The 27,558-nt window shown below is 44.0% G+C and overlaps 1 protein-coding gene across 4 annotated transcripts; it reads left to right on the top strand.

Moving 5' to 3' along the window:
• On the top strand, positions 1-26,457 carry LOC141386250 (uncharacterized). Of its 4 annotated transcripts, XM_087257123.1 has the most exons (5): positions 538-607; positions 3,627-3,763; positions 4,159-4,346; positions 22,139-22,564; positions 22,624-26,457. In XM_087257123.1, exons 4-5 carry the CDS (start codon positions 22,147-22,149, stop codon positions 22,740-22,742), a joined length of 537 nt encoding a protein of 178 aa, XP_087113249.1. In that variant the 5' UTR covers positions 538-607; positions 3,627-3,763; positions 4,159-4,346; positions 22,139-22,146; the 3' UTR covers positions 22,743-26,457. The 4 variants fall into 4 exon arrangements, with proteins under 4 accessions (XP_087113246.1, XP_087113249.1, XP_087113247.1 ...); XM_087257120.1 differs by lacking the exon at positions 538-607 and adding an exon at positions 1-105 and having other exon boundaries at positions 3,591-3,763; positions 4,159-4,410; positions 22,139-26,457; XM_087257121.1 differs by lacking the exon at positions 538-607 and having other exon boundaries at positions 3,688-3,763; positions 22,139-26,457.
• Positions 26,458-27,558: the final 1,101 nt, after the last annotated feature.

The raw sequence follows: 27,558 nt of genomic DNA, 5'->3' as shown, positions 1-27,558 counted from the left end.
GATGTTTGCCAGTTGGCTGGAAAACCAATTCCGAACATTCTAAAAGCCCCCCTTCATCCAATTCCTGTCATTGGAGAGCCATTTGAAAGATTACAAATGGATTGTGTAGGTCCCCTCCCCAAGTCCAAACATGGGCACCAGTATATCTTGACGATAATGTGCACTGCAACCCGTTACCCAGAAGCTGTGCCATTGAGCACACTAAAAGCACAGACTGTGTTAAAGGAGCTAATTAAGTTTTGTACCACTTTTGGATTGCCTAGAGCAGGGGTGCTCAATCCTGTTCCTGGAGATCTACCTTCCTGCAGATTTTAGTAGCTACCCATATCAAACACACCTGCCTGTAATTATCAAGTGGTGTTTAGGTCCTAATTAATTGGTTCAGGTGTGTTTGATATGGGTAGCAACTGAAATCAGCAGGAAGGTAGCTCTCCAGGAACAGGATTGAGCACTCCTGAGTTTTGAACATATTGTAAGATCTTAAGTGAATTGGCTGGCAAACCCCCAAATAAAGAGTTACAAAAATCTATACGAGACTTGATAAAAGCATGGACAAGCTTTTCAGCATCTGGTGTTGAGAGAAAAGGACGGATGCGGGCAATGTTGCGTAAGTGATAAAAGCAGTTTTTGTTAACAGTTTAAAATGAGGTTTGAGGCTAAGCTGAGCATCAAAGAGGACACCAAGATTTCGCACCTGCATAGGAGTTAAAAGAGATTCATCAACTTTTAACTTGAGATTGTCAGATCTCTTAACATTAGAGGGTGTGCCAATAAGTAAAATCTCAGTCTTGGAGCTGTTTAATTTTAGATAGTTTTGTTGCATCCAGGCTTTAATCTCCACCAAGCAGGCGTTAAGTGTCGACAGTGAGGCAGATAGATTAGGAGATGTGCTATTATAAATCTGTGTGTCGTCAGCATAGCAATGATAATTAATGTCATATTTTTTGTAAATTTTTTCCAAGAGGTAGCATATAAATGCTAAACAAAAGTGGCCTGAGTACCGAATCCTGGGGGACACTGTGACACTGAGGGACTGTCCGCGATCTATGACCTCCCAAATAAATGAACTGCAAGCGTTCGGTTAGATAGGATATGAACCAATTTAGTGTTGTCCCAGCTAGGCCAACCCAGTTTGGAAGTCTGTCTAATAGTAAGCTGTGAGAGATTGTGTCAAATGCTGCAGTTAGATCCAAGAGCACCAGAATACCACAAGCCCCAGAGTCAGCAATCATAAGAAGGTTATTAGTGAACTTAACTAAGGTTGTTCCACACTGTGACCTGATCTAAAGCCCGATTGAAATAAATCAAATAAGGCATTTACCTTAAGGTGGTTTTGTAGTTGACTGGCAACCACACACTCAAGAACTTTTGCTAAAAAAGGTAAATTCGAAATGGGCCAATAGTTTGATAAATTAGTAGAATTACAGCCAGGTTTTTTAAGGACAGACGTAAAAGCAGCCGTCTTCAGCGCGGTATCTATTGACCCTGTACTGAGTGAGGCATTCACAATAGCTGTGATATGAGGCACAACTAGTGATAAACTGTTTTTTAAAACAGAGGTTGGAAAGGGATCTAGTATGCAGGATGATGAAGTCATTGACATCAAAGTCTTTGCAATAAGATTATCATCAACAGCATTAAAAGATGAAAAACTCGGAGCAGAGAGAGGAGAAGATAAAAGCTCAACATGCAGAGAATTCGCATCACAGGCAATAGAGGTGAAAATATTATCAACTTAGTTGTGGAAAAAGTCTAAGAATTCATTACAGATCTCATCGGATGCCGAGGTGAATTTTTTTGGGTGGTCCAGTCAAATTATTAATTGTTCTAAAGAGAATTCTAGAATTGGAACTGTGACTACAGATGATGCGGGATTAATATTTTATTTTTGCAACATTCAGGGCATTATGATACTCTGATTGCTGCTGTTCAAACATTTGTTTTTGTATTATTAAACCAGACTTGCTATACTTTCGCTCTAATTGCCTGTTTCCAGATTTCATTTTTCGTAATTCCTGCGTAAACCACGGGGATGACCTTTTAAATAAAACCTCTCGGCTTTTCAGAGGAGCGATATCATCAAGAACAGATTTAAAAACATCATTATACTGATCAGCTGTGGACATGATGGATAAACCTTCAATGTATAGATTCAGCTGGTCAGTGTTGTATATCATCAAGTTTCCTAAAAATAATAATTCGCTTAAAAGTTGTCTGAGATGGTGCTGTGTACAGATGAAACGTAATAAGTTTATCGTCACTCAACGGCGCTGTAATCGCTTTGGGTGGTTGGATTTTTACTCCAGATGTGCATACAAAGTCTAGTGTGTGACTACATTTATGTGTTGGAAAATCGACGTGCTGAACAAGATTAAATCAGTCAAGTATGTCCAATAAACATGAGGCTTGAGTACAGTCAGCATTCTCCACATGAAAATTTAAATCACCAGTTAAAAGTAGAGCTGGGCAGAGTACACTAGTAAATGTCAGAAGGTCTGTAAATTCAGAAAATAATTCCGAAGAGGGTTTTGGAGGACGATAGATGTTTAAAATGAGGACAGATGAAGTATCAGTCAATTTGAATGCCAGACAATCAAAAGTTGTAAAACAAGGCAAAGTTACCTCAATTACAGTAGCATCAGAATGGTAAATGACTGCTAAGCCACCACCTCTGCCGGTGGAGCGAGGACGCTCTAAATATTTGTAGCTTGGCAGAGCGCACATATTTAGGTTAAAATAGTCATTTGTCTGATGCCAGGTCTCACAGATACACAGAAAATCCTGATCATTGCCCACTACTAAATCGCTTATAAAAGCTGCTGTGTTGTTTATAGAATGAGAGTTTAAGTGAGCAAATCTGACCGTGTTTAGTTGAACTCCACTGGAAGACTTCTGAAGAGGTATAAGATTCATCGGGCAACCCCGTGTTGAAGAACAAGGATGAACCACACGCCTTTGAGACCATACCATGTTTATCGCGCCGGTCCGATGAACCATTAGATTCCGGCGAGAGCCCCGATGAGTGTACCTTGGGCGCCGTAAGAGTTGTAGCGAGCGAAGCGTAAGCATCACATCTGTAGCAGGAGTCCTGGTGTGATCAAGTTGACAGAGATCCATTCCCGAATAAGTGATCATGATAATGTCCAAGTGACCACGAAAGACCTTGTCAGGTACTCCAATAAAAACCAGAAAGAGAAAAACAAAGTATCTTATCAGCATGCTAGCCACCGGGACGTGCCTCACAGGTCGCAGTAATAAACCAGGTACCTGCGGCAAAAATCAGTTCCAATTTCTTTCAAAAAAGATGCAGTATGATGTGTAAAACAGCATAAAAAGTCACATCTAAAAAACACTAAAATCAACCATTAAAACTTGCAAGATACTGGGGGAGAAGCAGCAGCCAAATTGCGCCAGCGTCCTCTCACATCACGTCATCTCACTGTGCCTGTTTCTGTGTCGGACTAGCTTGTGAATTGGCAAGATCTCACCTCTCCACTGCACAATCTAAAATGAAAGCTCACTTTGATGAGACAACAGCACAGCAAAGTTTTCAACCTAAAGACTCTGTTCTTGTACTATTTCCTGTTCAGTGACACAGACTATGTCTTAAAAACACCTGATCGTAGGCGGAAGAAAAGGGTCTGCCACATCAACATGTTAAAACCCTATGTTAGACGTGATCCACCTGAGTTCTCTCTGAATGCAGCATCATCAAGCCAACATTGTTACAGCTGTACCTGTCTGTCTTCCTGCTGCTGACGAAGTAAGTGATGACACAGACTTTATTTTAGCTGAGCCTCAAACACCTGGATTTCAGTTAAATAATTCAACTATATTAGCCAACCTGGAGTCACACTTGTCTTAAGAAAAAACAAAATAAAAGGCGCTCTGGGGTAAGTTCAAATGTATGGTCGGTGCTCTTTGGGTAAGGGATTCATCAAATCTGCAACAAGAATCAGACCAAGATCTAGCCATGTGAATAAAGGCTTTTTAATTTTTTCACTTTACTCGAGTGCCTTGGACTGATTCTTGTTGCACACTTGTCTTACTTGACTGAGAGCCAATGTGTGGACATTATAAACTTGTTGCAATGTTATCCAACACTGTTTGCTGATGTTCCTGGAAGAACTAATGTGTTGTTTCATGACATTGATGTAGGTACCTCTGCCCCGATCAAACAGCATCCATACAGAGTAAACCCTACCAAACGGGAGGTTATGAGGTCTGAAGTAAACTACTTTCTTCAACATGGATTGGCGGTGCCCAGTCAAAGTCCCTGGAATTCGCCATGCTTGCTTGTGCCAAAGACTGATTCCAGTTTCCGTTTCTGTACTGATTATCGGAAGGTAAACACAGCCAGACTCTTTTTCCACGTATGGAAAATTGTGTGGACAGAGATGGAGGTTCAAGGTTTGTCACTAAGCTAAGCTATGACCAAAAACAATAGCACTAAGCTATGACCAATTAACTTACATGCTCGCGTGACGTCACTGGCGTCACTGTCTCCGTTCGGTTGCCTACTGCGTGTGCTTGAAGTTTGGACTTGCTATTTACTCGCAATTTAAATCTTAATCATAAAATTCTTCCTCGTTCGCTAAGTATTTGTCTCTCCTACTTAGGGTGAACAATAGTGTTGGGGTACTCGACCTTGGACTCGGACTCGAGTCCGGACTCGAGTCCAGTTTTGATTGGACTCGGACTTGTCACGGACTTGGGTAAACTTTTACTCGGACTTGACTCGGACTTAAAATATCACGAGTCCAGTCGAGTCCACATCATTTCCAAAACAAATATAAGATATTTAAAATTAATAAATAACAGCATAAAACTATAACAAGAATTAGCGATCTCTCTGGCTGCATGCCAGCTTTTATTTATGCCACCGCACCGTACCAGCAGGCAGCAGCAGCACGTCATCACCTTAAACGTGTAACCAGAAATAGCCATATCACACAATGCGTGGCTAAGTTTAGGACAATAATGTCTTCAAAATCAGCAATAATTTGTCTTCTACCGACATGTTAAAAGAAAACAAAGAAAGGTGAGAGCTTATTTACCTGAATTGTACATTCATATCGTAGGGATGATGTTAAAACATACTGGCGATATTGTTTTGTTGTTTATATTTGTGTCAATATATCCGCAAATAACTGCCAAATTCAAAGTTTTGCTCTTTGGCTCTGAGCCAGAGAATTATGCGTTCAGCGCTTGATTTAAGCCAGCTGGGGCTTCTCAAATCCGCACTCCTTAATATTCAAGTTTTTCCTGTAACTCTTGTAAAGACATCCCGCTATCATCCCGATTAATTTTCCAATTCTTCCACCTTATGCTTAATCTTTCTATGAAAAGTGAAAGTACCATCAACACAGCCGATCTAAAATGTGATAGAACTGCAAGAGCTGTTCAAGAGAATTGTGCTTTCGCTTTATTTTGGCTTGAAAGCACGTTAAAATGAATATAAAAACGTCTGCATTCACTTTCTTTCCATTAAAAATGTGCGTCGATCATCACATTTCTGAATCAGTGTAGCCTATACATGCTGACTGACGGACGCGTTCCGTATAATAAACTCATCCCAGATCCCAGATCAGCTTCTGCTTTTGAGGGTAAGGTTAGGAGAGTATAACGAGTGTGTAAAATTACAGTAATTAAATGATGGAATAGCAAAAATGTTGTAATAATATAATATGCAACTCCAAGCTAAATTAAGTCAATATAAGCACAAATGGATTTAATGTAGAGTTATATTCAAATCCAGACAACATTCAGAATGGATAATCACTGGACTAAGTCCACAAATTCAAGCAATAATTTAATCTTTTTAAAGATAGAATGAGGTTTGACTTTGTGTAAAAAATAATATTCAGGTAATATTTTGATGAGAGACATTGGAGAGATTAGGGGTGCCTGCGTACACATTGTGAGTCTTCTGTGTGAGAATAAACATTACTGTTTGTGAGTAGCAGTATATATCTGCCCTACATGTTGAATATGCAAGAGACAATCTGATAATGACACATTTCTGATTCTATTTATATGTAGTCAATGACCGAGTGCAAGAATATGTGTATTGCACAATTAATCATCTCAAATGTTTCGTTTTAAAATAATTCAAAATTATGCATAGTTGTATGCTGATGTCATCATCACTGTCTTTTGAACAGAGGACCAGGACTATGACCTATATCCTCAAAAGCCCCCCACCCTCCATTTATTTATATATATAAATTATTATTATTATATTAGCCCCTTTCACACAGTGATACCGGTAAATATCTGGAAAATTTCCGGAACGACTTTACCGGTATATTCAAAAAAGCGCTGTTCACACAGGCGAGGACGTTACGGAATTTTTCCGGAAAAGAGCATTCACACATCCATCCCAAAATACCGGTAAATTCTGACATCATTCACCACAAATGAGCTTTAAACGGCTGCGCTTGTATTTGTAAACATTTGACTAAATTACAAACTCTGTGGATGATCAATATCGTGAACAACTTTCGCAGGATCACTTTCGCATGTCGAGATGTTCATAATATGTGCGTGTTTAGGCACTCACAGGCTGTTTCACAGGCACACGCAAAGCTTGAAGGTAAACAAACAACGGCTTATCATAAGCATCTAATTGATGATTATTTACACAGTTGGCATTAAGAAGAACATATAAACGTGATCTGACTAACTTCTAGCAGCTAAATGTGTCTGGAAAAATATTCAAAGGCTTTTATCCTCACAAACCGCGCGAACGTAAATGCGTCTGACTGTTGTGATTGGCTAAAGCAGACGTCTCACGTCAGCACGTTCTAGACGTGCACGCACTTATTACGGGAATCTTCCTTCTGCATTCACACAGCGCAGCATTCCGGCAAATTGCCGGTAATGTTACAACTTTTCTTTCCGGAAAATTGCCGGCAATTTTCCGGAAAGGTCTGTATGTGTGAAAGGGGCTAATGACAGAGTGCAAGAATATGTGTATTGCATAATTAATCATCTCAAATGTTTCGTTTTAAAATGATTCAGAATTATGCATAGTTGTATGCTGATGTCATCATCACTGTCATTTGAACTGAGGACCAGGACCATGACCTATCCACAAAAGCCCCCCACCCTCCATTTATTTATATATATACAAAAAATATATATATATATATATATGTTACGCCCCGTGTGGCTCGGAGGATGAAAAAGGGCTTAACATAATTATGACAACCCAATATTTTAAGAATTCCTCTGAGATGTTAACTGCTATGAATCAACACAGACAACGACGTTGCAAAAAAACTGGTTCGCTTTATTACAATAAAGATAAAGAAGTGAATATTTAAATCACCCAAAGTATATTTACAAATATGTACAATAAAACAAAATGCAAATGCAAAAAGTAAACAAAAATACCTTATGGAGGGAAGGAGAATAAGCGGTGCCAAATCAAAGAAAATAACAAATTAAACACCCGCTAACTAATCCCTCCCCCAACTCTAAATAACTAAAGAGAAATATGTAAATAAGAAAAAAAACATCTTCAGCGTCACACGTCCCTTACTCAACTACACTGACTGTAACAAACATACATATGGTAGCACCCGCCTCTTACCTAGTGGAATAACAAAAAAAATCTACTACGTGTGTGTAAAATGTAAGTCACGTGACATACTTCCCTTCACTTCCCTCTTGGTATTTTTAAATCACAAAAACTCTTTAAAGCGAACCCGAGCACAAGATAGGAACCAAAAGTTACAAAAACACAGCAGCAACAAGCAACATGGATCCCCCTCTCATCTGGGCTGAGTCATCACTGGAGCGTTTAAATAACACCCATCCTCTTCTCATTGGTCCACTCGGGAGAACTCTGCCAACCAATCGGAACACCTAGATTTTAGAAGTATAGGAGACAGCAAATAGAAACAGAGAGGGGAGGAGGGAACAACAGAGCAACACCCCCAGGCATGTAACACCCCACCACTTAAAATCAAACATTATACTCTCAATGATAATGTTTGTACAAGCAAAAGAATGAGTTAGTTACACTCTTGAAAGTGCATCAGCGACCACATTGTCCACTCCTTTCTTGTGCCGAATCTCAATATTGTAGTTTTGAACTACTAAAGCCCACCGCATCAGCCTTTGATTCTGGTTATACATTCGACACAAGAAGGTGAGAGGATTGTGGTCTGTGTATACGATGACTGGATAGGTGGCACACCCAACATACACCTCAAAATGTTGCAACGCCAACAACAACGCCAAAGCCTCCTTCTCAATGGTTGAATAGTTACACTGGTGCTTATTAAATTTCCTAGAGAAAAAACAAATTGGATGGTCAATCCCTTCTCCATCTTCCTGTAACAACACAGCTCCTGCCCCGACTGCGCTGGCATCCACCTCCAACTTGAAAGGAAGAGTAAAGTTAGGAGCGGCCAACACTGGTGAACTACACAGTAGCTGTTTGATCGTTTCAAAAGCAGCCTGACTTTCTGCTGTCCAAACAAAACTTTTTGACGGGCTAAGGAGATCAGTCAGTGGTTTAGCCACAGATGAAAAGTTCCTACAGAAACTTCTGTAATACCCTGACATACCCAAGAACCTCCTTAACTCGCGTCGAGTACTAGGTGCTGGAAATTCTTGAATGACAGCCACTTTTGCCTCTACAGGGCGAACCTCACCTTTTCCTACCTTTTTACCCAAGTAGTTTACTGTAGCTTTACCAAATTCACACTTTGACAAGTTTAAAGTCAAGGATGCATTAGAGAGTCGCTGAAAAACTTTAGTCAACACAGACAAGTGCTCTGGCCAAGTTGATGTATAAATAACTAAATCATCCAGATATGCCTCACAGTTAGATACATCAGCTAGCACCATGTTAACTAACCTTTGAAATGTTGCTGGGGCATTTCGCAGGCCAAAAGCCATAACATTATACTGCAGAAAGGCATCAGGTGTCACAAAAGCTGAAATGTCTGAAGCTCTTGATGTCAACGGCACTTGATAATAGCCTTTAAGCATATCTAGCTTGGTAACAAAAACAGCAGACCCCACATTATCAATGCAGTCATCCATCCTTGGAAGTGGAAAACAATCAGGTACAGTTACAGAATTAACTTTACGATAATCTGTACAAAATCTAAAAGTTCCATCAGCTTTTGGTACAAGAACACAAGGAGAACTCCAAGGACTAGCACTGGGTTTTGCAAAACCCTCACTCAACAAATAGTCCACTTCCTGTCTCATGGCAGTTCTCTTAACATTATTCAAACGATAAGGATGTTGTTTTATAGGGGTGGCATTACCAACATCGATATCGTGATAAACTACACTAGTTTGTTTTGGTATGTCACCAAAGATGTGAGGAAAATTCTGAATGAGTGTGACTAATTCTGTTATCTGATCTTTTTCCAGATGACTTAGAAACTTAGGAAGGTCAGTTAGAATCTCAGAATTACTTAAACGAGCAAAAGGCATTGGATCAACTTGCACTTTAACTTCATCCATCTCAAGCTCATCATCCTGAGAAAAAGGCAACACAGTCTCGCAGTTCACCGCAACCGCAGAAACTGCAGGCTCTGTGTTCACTTTTGAACAGGGAGATGGTGCTTCATTCCTAGAATGATAGGCTTTAAGCATGTTAATGTGGCAAATGCGTTTTTGTCTTTTCCGATCTGGTGTCTTAATGATGTAATCAGTCTCACCTCTCTTACCCAGCACTTCATACGGACCAGCAAAACGTGCAGACAATGCAGACCCTGGAATTGGTAACAAGACAAGAACATTATCCCCTACAGAAAAGGATCGTGAGACAGATGCCTTATCAAAGTAATGCTTCATTCGTATTTGAGCTTTTGAAAGAGCATCTTTAGCTTGAGCACAAGCTTCCTGCACACGCTCACGAAAACGGGCCACATAATCAAGAACATTCTCCTTTAAACTCAGGTGATTGTTCAGTCCAAGCATTTGTTCTTTTAGAACCTTCAATGGGCCTCGAACACTATGGCCAAAGACCAATTCAGCTGGACTAAATCGTAGAGACTCTTGTGGAATCTCCCGAATAGCAAACAAAACAAAGGGTACTCCCTCGTCCCACTCATTTCCTGTATCCCAACAGTATTTCTTCAGCATACATTTAAGTGTCTGATGAAATCTTTCTAGCACACCTTGACTCTCAGGATGGTACGGGCTAGAAACACGATGTTGAATACCTAAGGAACTAAACGTTTGCGTAAACAACTTAGACATAAAGTTAGTTCCTTGGTCAGTTTGTATGATTTTGGGCAAACCAAAGGTGGAAAAAAACTTGACCAAAGCCTTAACCACTGCCTTAGATGTTATTTTCCTCAGCGGTATTGCTTCAGGGTAGCGAGTAGCTACACACATTACCGTGAGCAAAAACTCATTGCCAGATTTTGTTTTTGGAAGTGGCCCAACACAGTCCACAATGACGTGTTCAAAAGGTTCACCAATAGCAGGAATGGGAACTAATGGCGCAGGAGGGATTACCTGATTAGGTTTCCCCATGACTTGACAGACAGAACATGTACGGCAATAAGCAGCTACCTCTCGTTTTAGACCAGGCCAGAAGAAATGATGTAGAACACGGTTATAGGTTTTTGTAACACCTAAGTGTCCAGACATGGCATGATCATGGGCCAGGGAAAGAATAGATGCACGATACTCAACAGGAACTACTATTTGACAAACAGCAGCACATTCTTCACTATCTGAACCCCTTGGCTTCCACTTACGCATCAATAAACTATCCTCCAGAAAATACAGTGTACTTCCTTTCCTATTATTCACTGCCTCAAAACACTTTTCTAAAGTGGCATCACGCTGCTGGGCTTCAATTAGCTTATCACGGGTAATGGGTAATGAAGGTAGAGGTAAACTACTAACCTTTCCAGTTCCTGTTTCCTCACTACGGTGGTTTGCTGCATTAATAATGTTGTCATCTGTGCACATAAATGTATCATCAAGTGTAAAGTCTGTCCCCATCTTCCTTGTTTGAGCACGAGTTAAAACACACGCCGGAAATGCTTCAGGATACTCCTGAGTGAACTTTTCTGAAATAGAAGTTATAACAGGCCTGTCCAATACTTCCAACACCGGTATCACGTTACCACCAGCCAGATCGTTACCTAAAATCACATCAACACCAGGCACAGGCAAAGCAGGTCGCACACCTACATCAACAAATCCAGTGATCAAATCAGTTTGTAAATACACTCGATGTAATGGCACCTTCACAACTTCCATACTGATACCTTGCACTAAAATACTGGAACCAGTGTAGGAGTCATCAGAGAATGATAATACATCCCCACGTATAAATGAGCGGGCTGCTCCCGTGTCCCTCAACACGTGGACTCCAACTCGATCACCTGGTTGGTCACTGAAAGATACAAACCCATCAGATAAGAATGGCTCATAAGCAGAGTCAACAGCAATTGGCATTGTTTTAATCAACCCAATAGGCTGTGGACTGTTAGAATTTAGTTGTTTCTTTTTCAACAGGCCACAATCGGCAATTAAATGACCAATTTTTCGGCAATAAAAGCATTCGCGCTTTTCTCTGGGCTGCTCTACTTTTGGTTTTAACTGAGGTGCAGGCCGTAAAGAAACAGCAGAACTACTTTTATCCCCATGAGCAGAACTGAACACCCCTTTGTGTGTCAGAGCAAACTCATCTGCTAACACAGCAGCAGAGGCCAAAGTTGTAACTTTCTGCTCATTCAAATACAACACAGTTCGCTCTGGCACACATTTCTTAAAATCTTCAAGGAGCATTAACTCACGCAACGTAGAAAAATCCTCTGCCTGACTTGAAGCACACCACTTATCAAATAACACTCCCTTTTCCCGTGCAAATTCCACATAAGTCTGATTACTGCTCTTCCTGTGGTTTCTAAATTTCTGCCGGTAGGCTTCAGGCACTAACTCATATGCACGCAAAATAGATGCCTTCACGGTCTCATATTTCAAACTGTCTTCCAAAGACAGTGTGGAAAATACTTCCATAGCTTTCCCAACTAATCTGCATTGCAACAGCAATGTCCACACTTCTTTTGGCCAGCTCAACGAAGCAGCAATTCTCTCAAACACACAAAAATAACTGTCCACTTCCATTTCTCTAAATAATGGCACTAATGAAATGTTTTTACTTACATCAAACGTAGAGTTAGTCGAAACACATGGTGCTGTTGGTTTACCAGCCGAGTCAGAAGCAGGCAGGCCAGTAGAGACAGATGAAAGCTTCCTCTCCTCTAACTCTAACCGTTTCATCTGTACCTCTTTCTCAGACTGAATTTCGAGCCGTCGGATTTCGAGCCGCAGATCAAATTCAGCACGTCGGACTTGAGCTCTTTCCTCCGCTTCAATGCGAAGCCGAGCAAGACGAAGCTTCAACTGCGCATCCACTTTAGCACCCGGTGACACCGGAGAAAATGCTTCAAAGGGGGGGAAGACCTGTTTTAGCTTTTGCCTCCACATCCACGTCAACATGCCCATCCACCACACTGTTTGAATCAGCGCCTTCGTCTAAATTATGTTCACTAATTTGATCTGCTTCTCTAACCGCTTCAGGCACACTGAAAATATTTTGTTCTGCCAATCCATTCAAAACAGCAGCTTTAATCTCATGTTTTAACAATTGCCGATTAACAGAGACTTGGAAGTGATCAGCTAATAGTAACAAATCGTCTTTACGAAATTTAACGATGAGATCCAATGATGGATTCTCAATAAACTGAAGCACCAATGAAGACATTGCGAGCTTAACGTTAACAACCAACTACACAGGAATATCAAACTTGTAACACTCACCTATCATCAATATTTCTACAAAGTTTGTGTTGGGTCACAGCAGCTACTCCCAGGGAAAAATACAGGCTATCAAAATTATCCGGGCTTCCTCTACACAAAAGGAAGGATCCCGGACGAGCCCCCAAATTATGTTACGCCCCGTGTGGCTCGGAGGATGAAAAAGGGCTTAACATAATTATGACAACCCAATATTTTAAGAATTCCTCTGAGATGTTAACTGCTATGAATCAACACAGACAACGACGTTGCAAAAAAACTGGTTCGCTTTATTACAATAAAGATAAAGAAGTGAATATTTAAATCACCCAAAGTATATTTACAAATATGTACAATAAAACAAAATGCAAATGCAAAAAGTAAACAAAAATACCTTATGGAGGGAAGGAGAATAAGCGGTGCCAAATCAAAGAAAATAACAAATTAAACACCCGCTAACTAATCCCTCCCCCAACTCTAAATAACTAAAGAGAAATATGTAAATAAGAAAAAAAACATCTTCAGCGTCACACGCCCCTTACTCAACTACACTGACTGTAACAAACATACATATGGTAGCACCCGCCTCTTACCTAGTGGAATAACAAAAAAAATCTACTACGTGTGTGTAAAATGTAAGTCACGTGACATACTTCCCTTCACTTCCCTCTTGGTATTTTTAAATCACAAAAACTCTTTAAAGCGAACCCGAGCACAAGATAGGTACCAAAAGTTACAAAAACACAGCAGCAACAAGCAACATGGATCCCCCTCTCATCTGGGCTGAGTCATCACTGGAGCGTTTAAATAACACCCATCCTCTTCTCATTGGTCCACTCGGGAGAACTCTGCCAACCAATCGGAACACCTAGATTTTAGAAGTATAGGAGACAGCAAATAGAAACAGAGAGGGGAGGAGGGAACAACAGAGCAACACCCCCAGGCATGTAACAATATATATATATATATATATATATATATATATATATATATATATATATATATATATATATATATATATATATATATATATAATTTTTTTTTAAATATATGAAAATTATTATTATTATTATTATACAATTAATATTCTAAATAAATAACAGAAATTTGTCCTAAATGTAACTGGAACACAAAGAGACAACAGGAGTGATGTATTAAGATCATTTGAGAAGTCTTTTGCAAGAATATTAATTTAATTTGACAATTCCATAAGGTACAAAAAGATGTGTTTTATAGAATTATCTGTGGGCTGCACGGTAGCGCAGTGGGTAGCACTGTCGCCTTACAGCAAGAAGGTCGCTGGTTCGAGCTACGGCTGGGTCAGTTGATGTTTCTGTGTTGAGTTTGCATGTTCTCACCGTGTTGGCGTGGGTTTTCTCCGGGAGCTCCGCTTTCCCCCACAGTCCAAAAACTATAGGTGAATTGATGAATTAAATTGGCCATAGCATATGAAGGGAAGGGCATCCGCTGTGTAAAACATGGTTGTTGGCGGTTCATTTCTGTGTGGCGACCCCTGATTAATAAAGGGACTAAGTCGAAAAGAAAATGAATGAATGAATGAATGAGAATTATCTGTTGTCTTTTTAGACCTGAATTGTGAACTGTTTTAGGCCTAATCTTACCTGTCTGACTCTTCATCCTTCTTTTCTGCTTCATAGCATGTTTAGTTAAAATAAGATCATCATCATATTGTTTTAATTTTTGTTTTGTCCACTTGCAAAACTTACGCAGGTTTCACAATGCATAATCGCTGCGTATTTTTTCGAGGTGTTCCAGAGTTGCAAAAACTTCTAAGTATTTGGAATGTACACTTGCTTTATTAAAATGAAAGAATGTCCAAGACAAAGCTAATAAGTGTCTTATGAGTATATGTACACTAGCAGTGGAATTTACTGGAATTCACCTGAAATCTTGCCTAGGGCTCCAAATTGGTTAGGGCCAGGCCTAATCATGATCATGCTGGATAATCGCGCGTGCACGCCTGTTTTAACACACTGCAGCAAATCGATCATTTGAATGGAAGAAGATGTCGGCCTCACTGAAAAGAATTGATTAAGAGAATAGACAGTTCAAAGTTGAATGAACAGATAAGTATGTGTTTATTTTGCCCTAAGCCAGCTCGAATCAGTAACCTTCTTGCTGTGAGGCCATTGTGCTACCCACTGCGTCATGGTACTGCATCTTATGGATGTTTATTAAAAACAAGTTATGTAATATCAATTGTTTCATACCTTTGACCTTAATAAAAAAAAATTCAGATTTGGAACTTTTAATGTAGACATTGAGAACGTTCGAGGTTACAGAAGTAACCCTTCGTTCCCCGAGGAGGGGAACGGAAGTGCCATAGAGTGGATTGATTGAAATCCACGAAATGGGAGGATTCGGTTCAGAAGCCGCTTGTCTGAAAGAGTATTGAACGGGCCAATGAATGCAATGAGTTGGCAGCGTAAGCTTGCACAGGTGTACTTCATTGCCAATTATCCCAGCATATAAGCACACCTGGAGCAAGCAGACGCCATCCTTTTAAGCTGAAGAGACTTTCAAACAGCTAAGGGACAGTCATTATGGCGACGGAGTATGGCACTTCCGTTCCCCTCCTCGGGGAACGAAGGGTTACTTCTGTAACCTCGAACGTTCCCCTTCGGTTGGGGAACTTCAGTGCCATAGAGTGGATTGATTGAAATCCACGAAATGGGAGAAGTATGGAAAGCGCCATAATGACTGCACCTTACCAACGCCCCCGATGAGGGGATTGTCAAGCAAGCGTGACGCACCCACATCATGGGAGGCTCGGTCCTCCAACGTGTCCCTGGCCCTAATTTATCCTACTTCAACAGAAGTTTTACGGATTTAGATATATTTTTGGGAAGTCGTGAGCATCTAGATAATTCTAGGAAAATACGACAGTACGTTGGGAAGCATGCAATCCCGATAGGGAGGACGCAGCGGAGGCCATCCGTTACCCAAGGGGGGATAGATGGCAGAATTTACATATGCACTAGCCCTAAAAAGGGGGCGTACGCATAGCAAAAGAGTGGTTAGCGGGGAGGGAAGACACGGGTCCGCCCGGGGGGGGGACTTAACCGTGGCGGAATAAGCATATGGGAATGCCTAGTGGGGATCACGCATAGCAGGCACCTTTACCCAAAACGCGGGCTGACCAGCGGGCAGACCTACAACGTAGTGGGCCAGCAAATGACTCCTCCGCTGAGTCAGTGCTGGGGGCCACGGAGGAATCTGCAGGGCTCACCTGACGGGGAACTTTACTGACAGATAAAAAGGCACACGTACCTCCGTGTTAGGGAGAATGGCGCAGCAAGCGTGTTTCAACACCCTACCGAATTGTTTCCTCAATCACCAAGGGTTACCTAATACCCTTGAGGAAACCGGCTCCACTCGCAGATTGTAAAACCTTGCAAATGTGTTGGGTGTCACCCAGCCCGCAGCTCTACAGATGTCTGTTAGAGGGGCGCCGCGTGCGCGCGCTCGAGAGGATGCGAAGCTCCGAGTGGAGTGCGCACGCGCTCTCGGGGGACGCGGCTCATCTCGGCTCTGATAGTGAAAGAAAGGCATCCACAGTCTAGTGGGAACTTATTTCGGTACGGCACTTCCCTGCTGCCGACCGCTATAACAGACGAAGAGCTGCTCAGATAATCTAAACTCTGAGTGCGGTCCGGATAATACGCAAAGCGCGAACTGGACAATAAAGAAGGGCTGGGTCTGCCTCCTCCGAGGGCAGCGCTTGCAGGCTCACTACCTCGTATTAAAACGGAGTGGTAGGAACCTTGGGCACATATCGCGGGCGAGGTCTCAGGACGTGAGAGAAAGCCAGCCCAATTACAAGCACAAGTCACTGACCGAAAAATGCCTCCGGGTCCCCGACCCTCTAATCGATATCAACGCGACCAGCAGAGCTGTCTTCAGGGACAGAAAGATACTGAGTCGAGGATCGAAGGGATCTGATGCGGCTTGTGTAGCGAGGGCGAGATCCTAAGAGGGCATGAGAGGGGGGCGAGTTGGATTAATTCGCTTAGCGCCCCTGAGGAACCGGATGATGAGGTTATGCGTTCTTATGGTGCTGCCAGCCACCGCGTTATGAGAGCGGAGATGGCAGCCACGTAACCTTGAGTGTGGAGGGCGACAGCCTGCTCTCCAGCTTCTCTCGGCGTAAAGAAAGCACAACGCTGATCTGGCAAATTACGGGGGTCTTCTCAGCGAGAGACACACCATTCAGTGAATAGACTCCACTTCAGGGCATAGGCGCGCTTGGGGAGGGAGCTCTAGCCCGAGTGACGGTATTAGCCACCGCAATCGGAGGTTACCTAAGTCTTCCTCGCGTCTAATGACCTCCAAAGATCGGCGAGGGTGCCAGGTGGTGCCCTGTCCCTGAGAGAGTAGGTGCTCTCTCGAAGGGACTGCCAGGGGAGGGCTATCGTGAGGGAGAGCTCTGACATCCAGGTCCGGTTGAGCCAGAGGGGCGCAACCAGCAACCTGTTCCTCGTCCTCCCTGACCTTGCACAGTAACTGCGCGAGTAGGCTCACTGGGGGAAACGCGTATTTGCGCATACCCCGAGGCCAGCTGTAAGCCAGTGCATCCGTGCCGAGAGCACTCGGTCAGGGAAAGAACAACTGGCAATGAGCGATCTCGGGGGAAGCAACAGATCGATCTGGGCTTCCCCGAATCGCGCCCATATCAGCTGAACAGACTCGGGGTGGAGTCTCCATTCTCCAGGACGTAAGGCTGCCGTGAGAGCGCATCGGCTGCACGGTTGAGCTTGCCTGAATATGAATGGCGTGCAGCGATTTCAGCCGCGGATGACTCCAGAGGAGCAGACGGCGGGCGAGCTGAGACATGCGGCGAGAGGGCATACCCCCCATACGGCTGATATACGCCACCGCCGCCGTACTGTCCTTCCTGACCAGCACGTGTTGCCGCTCCAGCACCGGAAAAAAACGGTGGAGAGCGAGGAACACTGCCAACAGCTCCAGGCGATATGCCAATGCAACTGGGTACCTTTCCACAGGTCCGCAGCCGCATGCCCGCAACGCACAGCCCCCCAGCCCGTGTTGGAAGCGTCTGCTGAAACAACAAGACTGGACGCCTGTTCTAGAGACACCCAGGCCTGTAGGAACGAGGGGTCGCTCCAAGGGCTGAGGGCGCGGCGACACAGCGCAGTAACAGAGACTCGGTGTGCGCGCGCGTGCCATGCGCGTCTGGGGACTCGATCGTGAAGCCAGTGCTGAAGTGGTCTCATATAGAATAATCCGAGCGGCATGAAGCGGCTGCGGATGCCATATGCCCCAGGAGCCTCTGAAATAGTTTCAGTGGGACCACTATTTTACTGTCGAGCTCTCTCAGACAGTACAGCATCAGCTGAGCGCGCTCTCCGGAGAGGCACGCTGCCATGGTGACCGAGTCCAGCTCCAGCCCGAGAGAAGAGATCCTCTGCACGGGGGTGAGTTTGCTCTTTTCTCGGTTGACCTGAAACCCCCACATGTGGCATTGCCAGAGCACTTTGTCTCTGTGCATAATCAATTGCTCCGAGAGAGGGCAAAAATCAGCCAGTCGTAAAGAAATCGAGTATGCAGATGCCCGCGAGCCGAAGGGGCGCTGAGGCACCCTCCGCGGGCTTGGTGAGGACCCGCGGAGACAGAGAGAGCCCGAAGGGGAGGGCTTTGTATTGCCAAGCTCGACCTTCAAACGCAAACCGCAGAAACTGACGGTGGCGAGGAAGAGTGGAGACATGGAAATACGCGTCCATCAGGTCTAATGCTGCAGACCAACCCAGAGGACGAACGCACCGGAGGATGCGCTTCTGCGTGAGCATTCTGAACAGCAGCTTGTTCAGGCAGCGGTTCAAAACGCGCAGATCTAAGATTGGCCGTGACCCACCACTCTTTTTGGGCACGATGAAGTGTGGGCTGTAAAACCCGCTCTCCATCTCGGCTGGAGGGTTCGGCTCGATTGCATCCTTCGCCAGGAGGACAGCAATCTCCTCTCGCAAGACAAGGGCGGACAGGGGGCTGACCCTGGTGAATACACACCCGCGACTTGGGGAGCCGTTTCGCGAACTGAATCACATAGCCGAGTCTGATTGTGCGTATGAGCCACCGCGAAGAGCTGGCCCGCGCTAACCAGGCAGGCAGAGCTCCCGCTAATGGACTCATCGCTACAATCGCTGACGTACCAGCAGTGGGGCAGCGCGGAGTGGGTGTGCTGATCCGGGAAGCTCGCGGGTCCCACAGAAAAGCTGGAGGTGAGATATTTGCTCTCACTCCGAACCCGAGCTCCGGAGGGGAGGCTCAAGGGGTGGGAGAAAGGAGACCGTCCTCCCAGCGCTCGTGAGCCACTGGCGAGCAGCTCTCGTAGGCGGGCGCCTTCGGCGAGGAGCAGGTATGAATGGCACGGCGGGCGGAGCGGGCTACGGACCGCCGATAAGACATCACCCATCAACTGCTCTCTCACCGCCTTGAATTCCTGGGTGAATTCACAGACGGTGTCGCCGGACATGGCTTGGGATATGGGGAAAGTCAAGAAAGCGGACTTTGTCGACTTCGCGCATATCAGCCAGGGGTGGCGCTCCTGGATCACTAATGTGGACATCGTCCTCCCCAACGCACACGCAGCGGACTCAGTAGTCCGAAGAGCTAAGTCGGCGGCGGTGCGAAGCTCGTAAGCCTGGGTTGGACCCACCCTCGTGCAGCTCGGCCAGCGCCTGCGCTAGGTAGCGCTGGTAGGTGGCTATCGCATGCAAAGCGGAAGCAGCCTGGCCCGCAGCTATGTAAGCTCTAGCTCCGAGGGAGGTAGATAACTTACAGGCTTTGGATGGGAATATGAGGCGGACCCCGCCAAGAAGAGGCGCCGCGCGGATTTACCGCCATCGCGCACTCAACCTGAGGAATCGCCACATACCCCCTGGCTGTTCCACCATCAAGAGTGGTTAGGGTGGAGGGACACGCAGCACGAGCAGAAAAAAGTGCTTTACAAGACCGCGTGAGCCTACTGTGCACCTCCGGGAAGAAGGGAACGCCCCTCTAGTCGGTCCGGCCGCAGAGCTGGGGGATAAACCATCTCCAACTCACGGCCAAAGCAGCCCGGGAAAGCACGGCTAACATGTCCGTTTCAGGATCCGTAGTGACAGCTCTCAACAGCCCGAAGGGGGCGAGCGGGTCTGGATCATCATCGGACAATGAAAGCCCACCCTCCGATGCCGCGGTGGACGTCTTGTCTCCGGTGACATCGGGCGTAAGGGCTACCATCTGTTAGACGGATCGCTTCCCGAAGCTTGGATGGAGCGCTTAGAGGAGCGGGAGGTCCGCGGGTCCGTGGGCGACGGATTATCTCTCGCTGAAACCCTCAGATCTGCCCGAGTGCCCGCTGTAGAGCAGGGGACAACTGGGGTGGTTCGCCCTTTTGCAAAGGCTAGCCGCGATCTTTACTGCGCAACATTCATGGCATCGCAATGACGACATGAACTGCCCGCGAGCAGCGCATTAACATGCTGGACCCCCCAGACATGCAACGCAGTGCTCGTGCCCATCATCCGAGGACAGGAAACCACCGCATCCAGAAACGAGCAGTCGGAGCGCCATCCTGAAAAGGACGTGCTGCACAACTGTGTTGCTCTTTCTGTGAAGTTTGCAACTTTATACGCACCGCTCTGGAGGACCGGACCCAAAGAACGCCAGGCAAGTGAGAAACCCAGCTCGACCGTCTGCCGCTGCGTGTACACACTCATGACCGGGAGAATGCTCTCGTTCTCTCAGAATCGCTGGTCACAGCAGGAGGAACCCTCATCGACTCGATCAGAAAGTCTCTGAAGCGAAAAGGATGGCGTCTGCTCGCTCCAGGTGTGCTTATATGCTGGGATAATTGGCAATGAAGTACACCTGTGCAATCTTACGCTGCCAACTCATTGCATTCATTGGCCTGTTCAATACTCTTTCAGACAAGCGGCTTCTGAACCGAATCCTCCCATTTCGTGGATTTCAATCAATCCACTCTATGGCACTGAAGTTCCCCAACCGAAGGGGAACCCCTGTTTCAGGCTATCATTAACAGATAGACCCAGATCATGTGCCTAGAAATCTGCACTGGACTATTTTTTTCAGTCTGATTCCCACTGGTTTTATTTTGCACCTAATTGCCCCTGCTATTTATTTAATCTTTGTTTATTTAGAACAAAATTCATCTGACTGTTGATTCCCTGTTAAGACAGCGGTGAAGCCAAATGGTCTCCCTTTGCTGAACCTTTATGTTCTGTGCAGATCTGGGTCAGTCCGCATGAATATGGTTTAATTTTCCACACTGGGGCTGATAACAGAGTTTTCTGGAATTAATGTAAAAAAATGCATTGTTGCCTTGGTAATGCAAGCGTAATTTAAACAAGAAATGTGAAAAAGTGGCATGAGAATAATCTCAAACGCGTGACTCTTGTAAAATAATAAAAATTCTACATATATCCTCCAATTTTCATTTTAATTTGAAGCAAGCTAACAAAAAATACAAGGCATTTTGTAAAAATGTACCAAAAGTTTAAAATTTTCATTTAACAGTTAATTGTTAACAGAAAAATATATTTGATTCATTATTATTATTATTATTTTACACTTTTTTACTTAGGTGGCACCATGGCTCAATGCTTAGCACTGTTGCCCCACAGCAAGAAGGTCACTGGTTTGAGTCTCGACTGGGCCAGGAGTGTTTCTGTGTGGAGTTTGCATGTTCTCCGTGTGTTGGTGTTGGTTTCCTCCGGGTGCTCCGGTTTCCCTCACAGTCCAAACAAATGCAGTATAGGGGAATTTAATTTACTAAAATGGCCGTGGTGTGTGAGTGTGAATGAGAGTAAATGAGTTGCGGCTGGAAGGGCATCCGCTCTGTAAAACATATGCTGGACTAGTTGGCAGTTCGTTCTGTGGCGACCCCTGATAAATAAGGGACTAAGCCAAAAGAAAAATTAATAAATGAGTTTTAAGACTGTCTGGACTCGGCCGGACTCGACTCGGACTCGGATGTTAAGGACTCGGACTTAAGTCCGACTCGACCCCTTTTGGACTCGGACTTGGACTTGTACTCGACTGGTTAAGGACTTGGTCTCGACTTGGACTCGACAAAGGTGGACTCGACCCCAACTCTAGTGAACAAACCCTTAATACATTTATACAAACACAACTGCTTTAAAAACGGTCTGTCCCTCGAGCATCCGCCTGTTGTTTGTAGCTTTAGCCTGCTAGCGCCGCTGGTCAGCTAAAGATACCGACCTCTTTTACCATACACTTTTGACTTACTGGCTTTGCTCTTTACCCCATAAAATGTCGCTTCCGTCTCTGTCCTTGTGTGCAGGAGAAGCATCGATGGAGGCGCTGGAGCTGGAGCAAGTGGAGTCCCAGATCCGGGCTCTTCTGATGAGGCGGACGATGCTACGGGAACAACTGCTTGTTGTACCTAACGCTAAGGCCGCCTCATCATCTAAGGTACGTGGAAATTACAACCACATCATTCCCTCTACCTCAACCCCGTGTCCTTCTCTGTCCAGGCCCAGCGCACCCGGGGCGCGGCTCGGCCAGGCGTCGTTCACGCCGACACCCGGCTACCACGGCGCCTGGGAGCATCCGCGTAAGGTGCTTCCCAGATCCCGGGGCAGAACGTCTTCTCCTCCCATGTTCGAGATCTCCACGGAGAACCGCTTCTCCCCTCTCCGCGAGTCGGGTCCCGATGTGGCCATCATCGGTGACTCGATCGTTCGTCACGTCCGTGCCGCCTCCTCAAGAGGTAATAAAGTACGTACTTTCTGCTTTCCTGGTGCCCGTGTGAGAAATATTTCTACACAGATTCCAACCATCCTGGGCGCTGTCGAGAGCCCTGGTGCCGTTGTCCTCCACGTGGGGACAAACGACACCGGGCTCCGGCAGTCGGAGATCCTGAAGAAGGACTTCAGGAGCCTGATTGAGACTGTTCGACGCACCTCGCCCGCCACGCAGATCATCGTTTCTGGGCCGCTTCCTACCTACCGCCGAGGATATGAAAGGTTCAGTAGACTTTTTGCTCTGAATGAATGGCTATTAACATGGTGTAAAGAACAGAAATTGCTCTTTGCTAATAACTGGAATCTTTTCTGGGAGCGTCCTAGGCTCTTCCGTGCTGACGGCCTGCACCCTAGTCGAGCTGATACAAATACAAATTTCGTAAAGCTTGGTCTCCTAAACATCAGGTCACTTGCACCTAAAGCACTTATCATAAATGAAATAATAACAGAAAACAATCTTAATGCACTCTGTCTCACTGAAACCTGGCTGAAACAAAATGACTATATTAGCTTAAATGAAGCAACTCCTCCAGGATTCTTATATAAACATGAGCCTTGCAAACTGGTCGTGGTGGTGGAGTTGCATCAATCTTTAGTGATTTCCTTAATGTTAATCAGAGAAACGGACTTATGTTTAGCTCCTTTGAAGTATTAGCGCTTAATGTTCAGCTTCCAGATACTATGCAAAAACCTATGTTATCTCTCGCTTTAATCACCATATATAGACCCCCAGGACCCTATGTCAATTTTCTAAAAGAATTTTCTGATTTTATTTCTGACTTACTAGTCAAAACTGATAAAATGCTAATTGTAGGTGACTTTAACATCCACATAGATGACGCTAATGATACATTAGGGTTTGCGTTTATGGATTTAATACACTCACTTGGGATAAAGCAAAATGTTGTGGGTCCAACCTATCACTTAAAGCATACATTAGATCTAATTCTGTCTTATGGAATCGAGGTTATTGACGTAGACATTATACCACAAAGTGATGATATTACAGATAACTACCTCTTAATATATAAGCTGTGTTTACCTGAAATCAGCAAACCCGCTCCAATAATCCGCCCTAGTAGAACTATTGTTCCGTCAACTAAAGATGAATTTATAAATAACTTACCTGATCTCTCTCTATTTCGTAATGCACCCGCAAACTCAAATGATCTTGATGTAGTAACCAGCAGTATGGATGCCATCTTTACTAGCACACTAAATACTGTGGCACCCATCAAATTAAAAAAGGCTAGAGAGATTAAAACTACACCATGGTATAATAGTCATACTCGTGCGCTCAAAACAGCAACCCGCGCCCTGGAACGTAAATGGAAAAAAACTAATTTAGAGGTCTTTAGAATTGCGTACAAAGACAGTATGTCCAGCTATAGGAGGGCTCTAAAATCTGCCAGGACCGAGCACCTGCGCAAACTGATAGAAAATAATCATAATAATCCTAGATTTTTATTTAACACCATCTCTAAATTAGCAAATAATCGGTCATCCTTGGAACAAACTGTTCCACCGCAAATTAGTAATGATGACTTAATTAATTTTTTCAGTGATAAAATAGAAGGCTTTAGACAGAAAATAGGAGATGCCAAACTTTCTGCAACGGCTTATGCTCCAAATCCTGTAAATATTTTATTGAATCATAACAATAACCTACACTGCTTCAAAATCATAGAACAGGAAGAGCTAGATAAAATTATAAATAGCTCTAAACCAGCTACGTGTATGCTGGACTCAATTCCAACAAAATTACTGAAAGAGCTGCTACCTGCTATAGGAGAACCTCTTCTTAACATTATCAACTCTTCTTTATCTATAGGCCATGTTCCAAACTCTTACAAGCTAGCTGTTATTAAGCCTATTATTAAGAAACCGCAACTAGACCCCAACAACTTAGCTAACTATAGGCCTATTTCAAATCTTCGATTTATGTCTAAAATACTGGAAAAAAGTTGTTTCTACTCAATTATGCTCATTTCTGCAGATGAACAATATTTTTGAAGTGTTTCAGTCAGATTTCAGGGCTCATCATAGTACAGAAACTGCATTAGTGAAAATAACCAATGATTTACTCTTAGCTGCTGACCGAGGGTGCGTCTCGCTATTAGTTTTGACCACAATATCCTCATAAATCGCTTAAAGTTCACAGGTGTTCAGGGACAGGCTCTACAATGGTTTAAGTCATACTTAACTGACCGTTACCAGTTTGTGAATATTAATGCACAGCCTTCACAAGTCAGCCCAGTAAAGTATGGGGTGCCTCAAGGATCAGTTTTAGGCCCTTTACTGTTTACAATTTACATGCTACCTCTGGGAGACATTATTAGAAGACATGGGATCAGCTTTCACTGCTATGCAGATGATACTCAATTATATATTTCAACTAAACCTGACGAGACGTCTGAACTTTCTAAACTAACTGAGTGTATCAAAGACATCAAAGACTGGATGACCAACAATTTTCTTCTCTTAAACTCCGACAAAACAGAATTATTACTTATTGGGCCTAAATCTTGCACACAGCAGATCTCGCAACTCATTTTACAATTACAGGGATACAAAGTTAGCTTTAGCTCTACTATAAAAGATCTGGGTGTCATATTAGACAGCAATCTAACTTTTAAAAACCATATATCCCATGTCACAAAAACTGCCTTCTTTCATCTGAGAAATATGCTATCCATCTCAGATGCAGAAAAGCTAGTCCATGCTTTTATGACTTCGAGACTGGATTACTGTAATGCTCTATTTGCTGGCTGCCCAGCATCCTCTATTAACATACTTCAATTAGTACAAAATGCAGCAGCCAGAGTTCTGACCAGGTCTAGAAAATATGATCATATCACCCCAATTTTATCCTCCTTACACTGGCTGCCTGTTAAGTTTCGTATTGAATTTAAAATATTACCTATAAAGCTCTAAATAATCTAGCTCCTGTTTATCTAACCAACCTTCTGTCTTGCTACAAACCAACTCGCTCTTTTTAATATCTCAAAACTCAGGGCTTCTGGTAGTACCTAGAATAGCAAAATCAAGTAAAGGTGGTCGAGCCTTCTCTTTCATGGCTCCCACACTCTGGAATAGCCTTCCTGATAACGTCCGAGGCTCAGACACACTCTCCCAGTTCAAAACTAGATTAAAGACCTATCTGTTTAGTAAAGCATACACTCAATGCATCACCTAGCGGGTTCCACACAGGCTTCTGCATCTTGTTTATATACACTATGAACAGTAGCTACGCTAATTATTTTCTTTATTCTCTATTTTCACCTGGGGATACTCATCCCGAGGTCCTCAGATTATGCGGCGTCACTGATTGGATCCAAGACCAGCGACGAGATGATCCCAAGGATTCCATATCCTGAGCTGCTGCTGCGCTGATGGTCGTAGGAAGTGGAGAACATGAGTCTGATTCCAGCGACGCTCCAGGGACAGACGAGTCTTCGCTGAGGCCATCTTCCAGCCTCAACCACGGCGAATGAAGCTCTGCACTAGACTTTTGGCCAGTGGAGAAATTAAAATGGTCGTGCCAAACTGAGTCTGGTTCTCAAGGTTTTTTTTCTTCACTCCCATCAGGTGAAGTTTTTTTTCCCTCTCCGCTGTCGCCACTGCCTCGCATGGTTCAGGATTGGTAGAGCTACGCATCGATGAATTTGCTCTTCAGTGTTTGAACTCTCAGTAATGATTAAATCACACTGAACTGAGCTAAACTGAACTGAACTGAACTTAAACACTAAAACCTGGACCACACTGTTCCAGTTACTATGACCATTTATGTGAAGCTGCTTTGACACAATCTACATTGTAAAAGCGCTATAAAAATAAAGCTGAATTGAATTGAATTAAACTAAGCTAGATCTTTTGAAAGGCTATTGACAAGTCCCTCTAAGTCCACAAGCATGTGAAATCTCTGCATTTGTAACTCCTGACAATTACATACAGTACAACTGTATGGCCTTTGGAATGCGAAATGCACCATCAACCTTTCAGCGCCTCATGCACAAAGTTCTTACAGATTTGCCTAATTGTGAAATTTACCTGGAAGATATTGTAATTTATTTAAGTGACAGGATTGATCCCCTCCACACCCTAAAAACTGTTCCACAAACTGAAGCATGCCCAAATTACTCTTAATTTAGCCAAATGTGAATTTGCTAAAGCAGTTGTAACATACCTTGGAAAGCAAGTGGGCCAAGGGTCTGTGAAACTTGTTATGGCTTAAGTGGAAGCTGTAATTGACTCTCCTACTCCATCTACTAAACGGCAGTTCCTTGGAATGGCTGGGTATTACCGAGGTTTTTGCCAAAATTTTGCAACTGTAGAAGGCCCCTGACTGATCTACTCAGCACAACCAGGAGATTTGTTTGGACTGCTGAATGCGAAAAAGCTTTCCTTGCTGCTAAAAATCTTCTTTGTCATGCCCCAGTCCTTTCTGCTCTTAATTTTGCTAACCTATTAAAGCTGCAAGTTGATGCAAGTGCTGTTGGAGCAGGTGCAATCTTGTTGCAAGATGACAGTGCTAGAATAGAGCATCCAGTCCACCATCAAGGGCTCTGAAAATGTCCTGGCGGATGCTCTGTCTAGGGCCTTTGATTCTGGGGTGTAAAAACAACCTTTTAAGTATTTACAACCCGCTGGTTGTAAATTTGGTGAAGGGGGTGTTGCATATAAAGGTTGTAAAAGAAAAATATATGTATGCACTTTATATATGTATGTGGTCTCAATTGTGGTACACTGCCACCCTGTGGGGGGTTTGTTGTTGCTTTTTGTTTTTTCTCCCTCTCTCTCTCTCTCTCTCTCTCTCCCCCCTCTCTGTTTGCGCATGTGTGTGAATGGAGGGCTTCTCAGAGTGAAGTTGCGGTTGCCAAGGAGACGAGCATAGATAGTGCTGCAGCTTTAATTGAGGGAGAACAACATGATGAAATGATACTGACAGAAATACAAGCCG

This window comes from Danio rerio, chromosome 6 (genome assembly GCF_052040795.2).
Source record: "Danio rerio strain M-AB ecotype USA chromosome 6, GRCz13ab, whole genome shotgun sequence".
NCBI lineage: Eukaryota > Metazoa > Chordata > Actinopteri > Cypriniformes > Danionidae > Danio > Danio rerio.
This window is presented reverse-complemented; position numbering and strand designations above follow the sequence as displayed.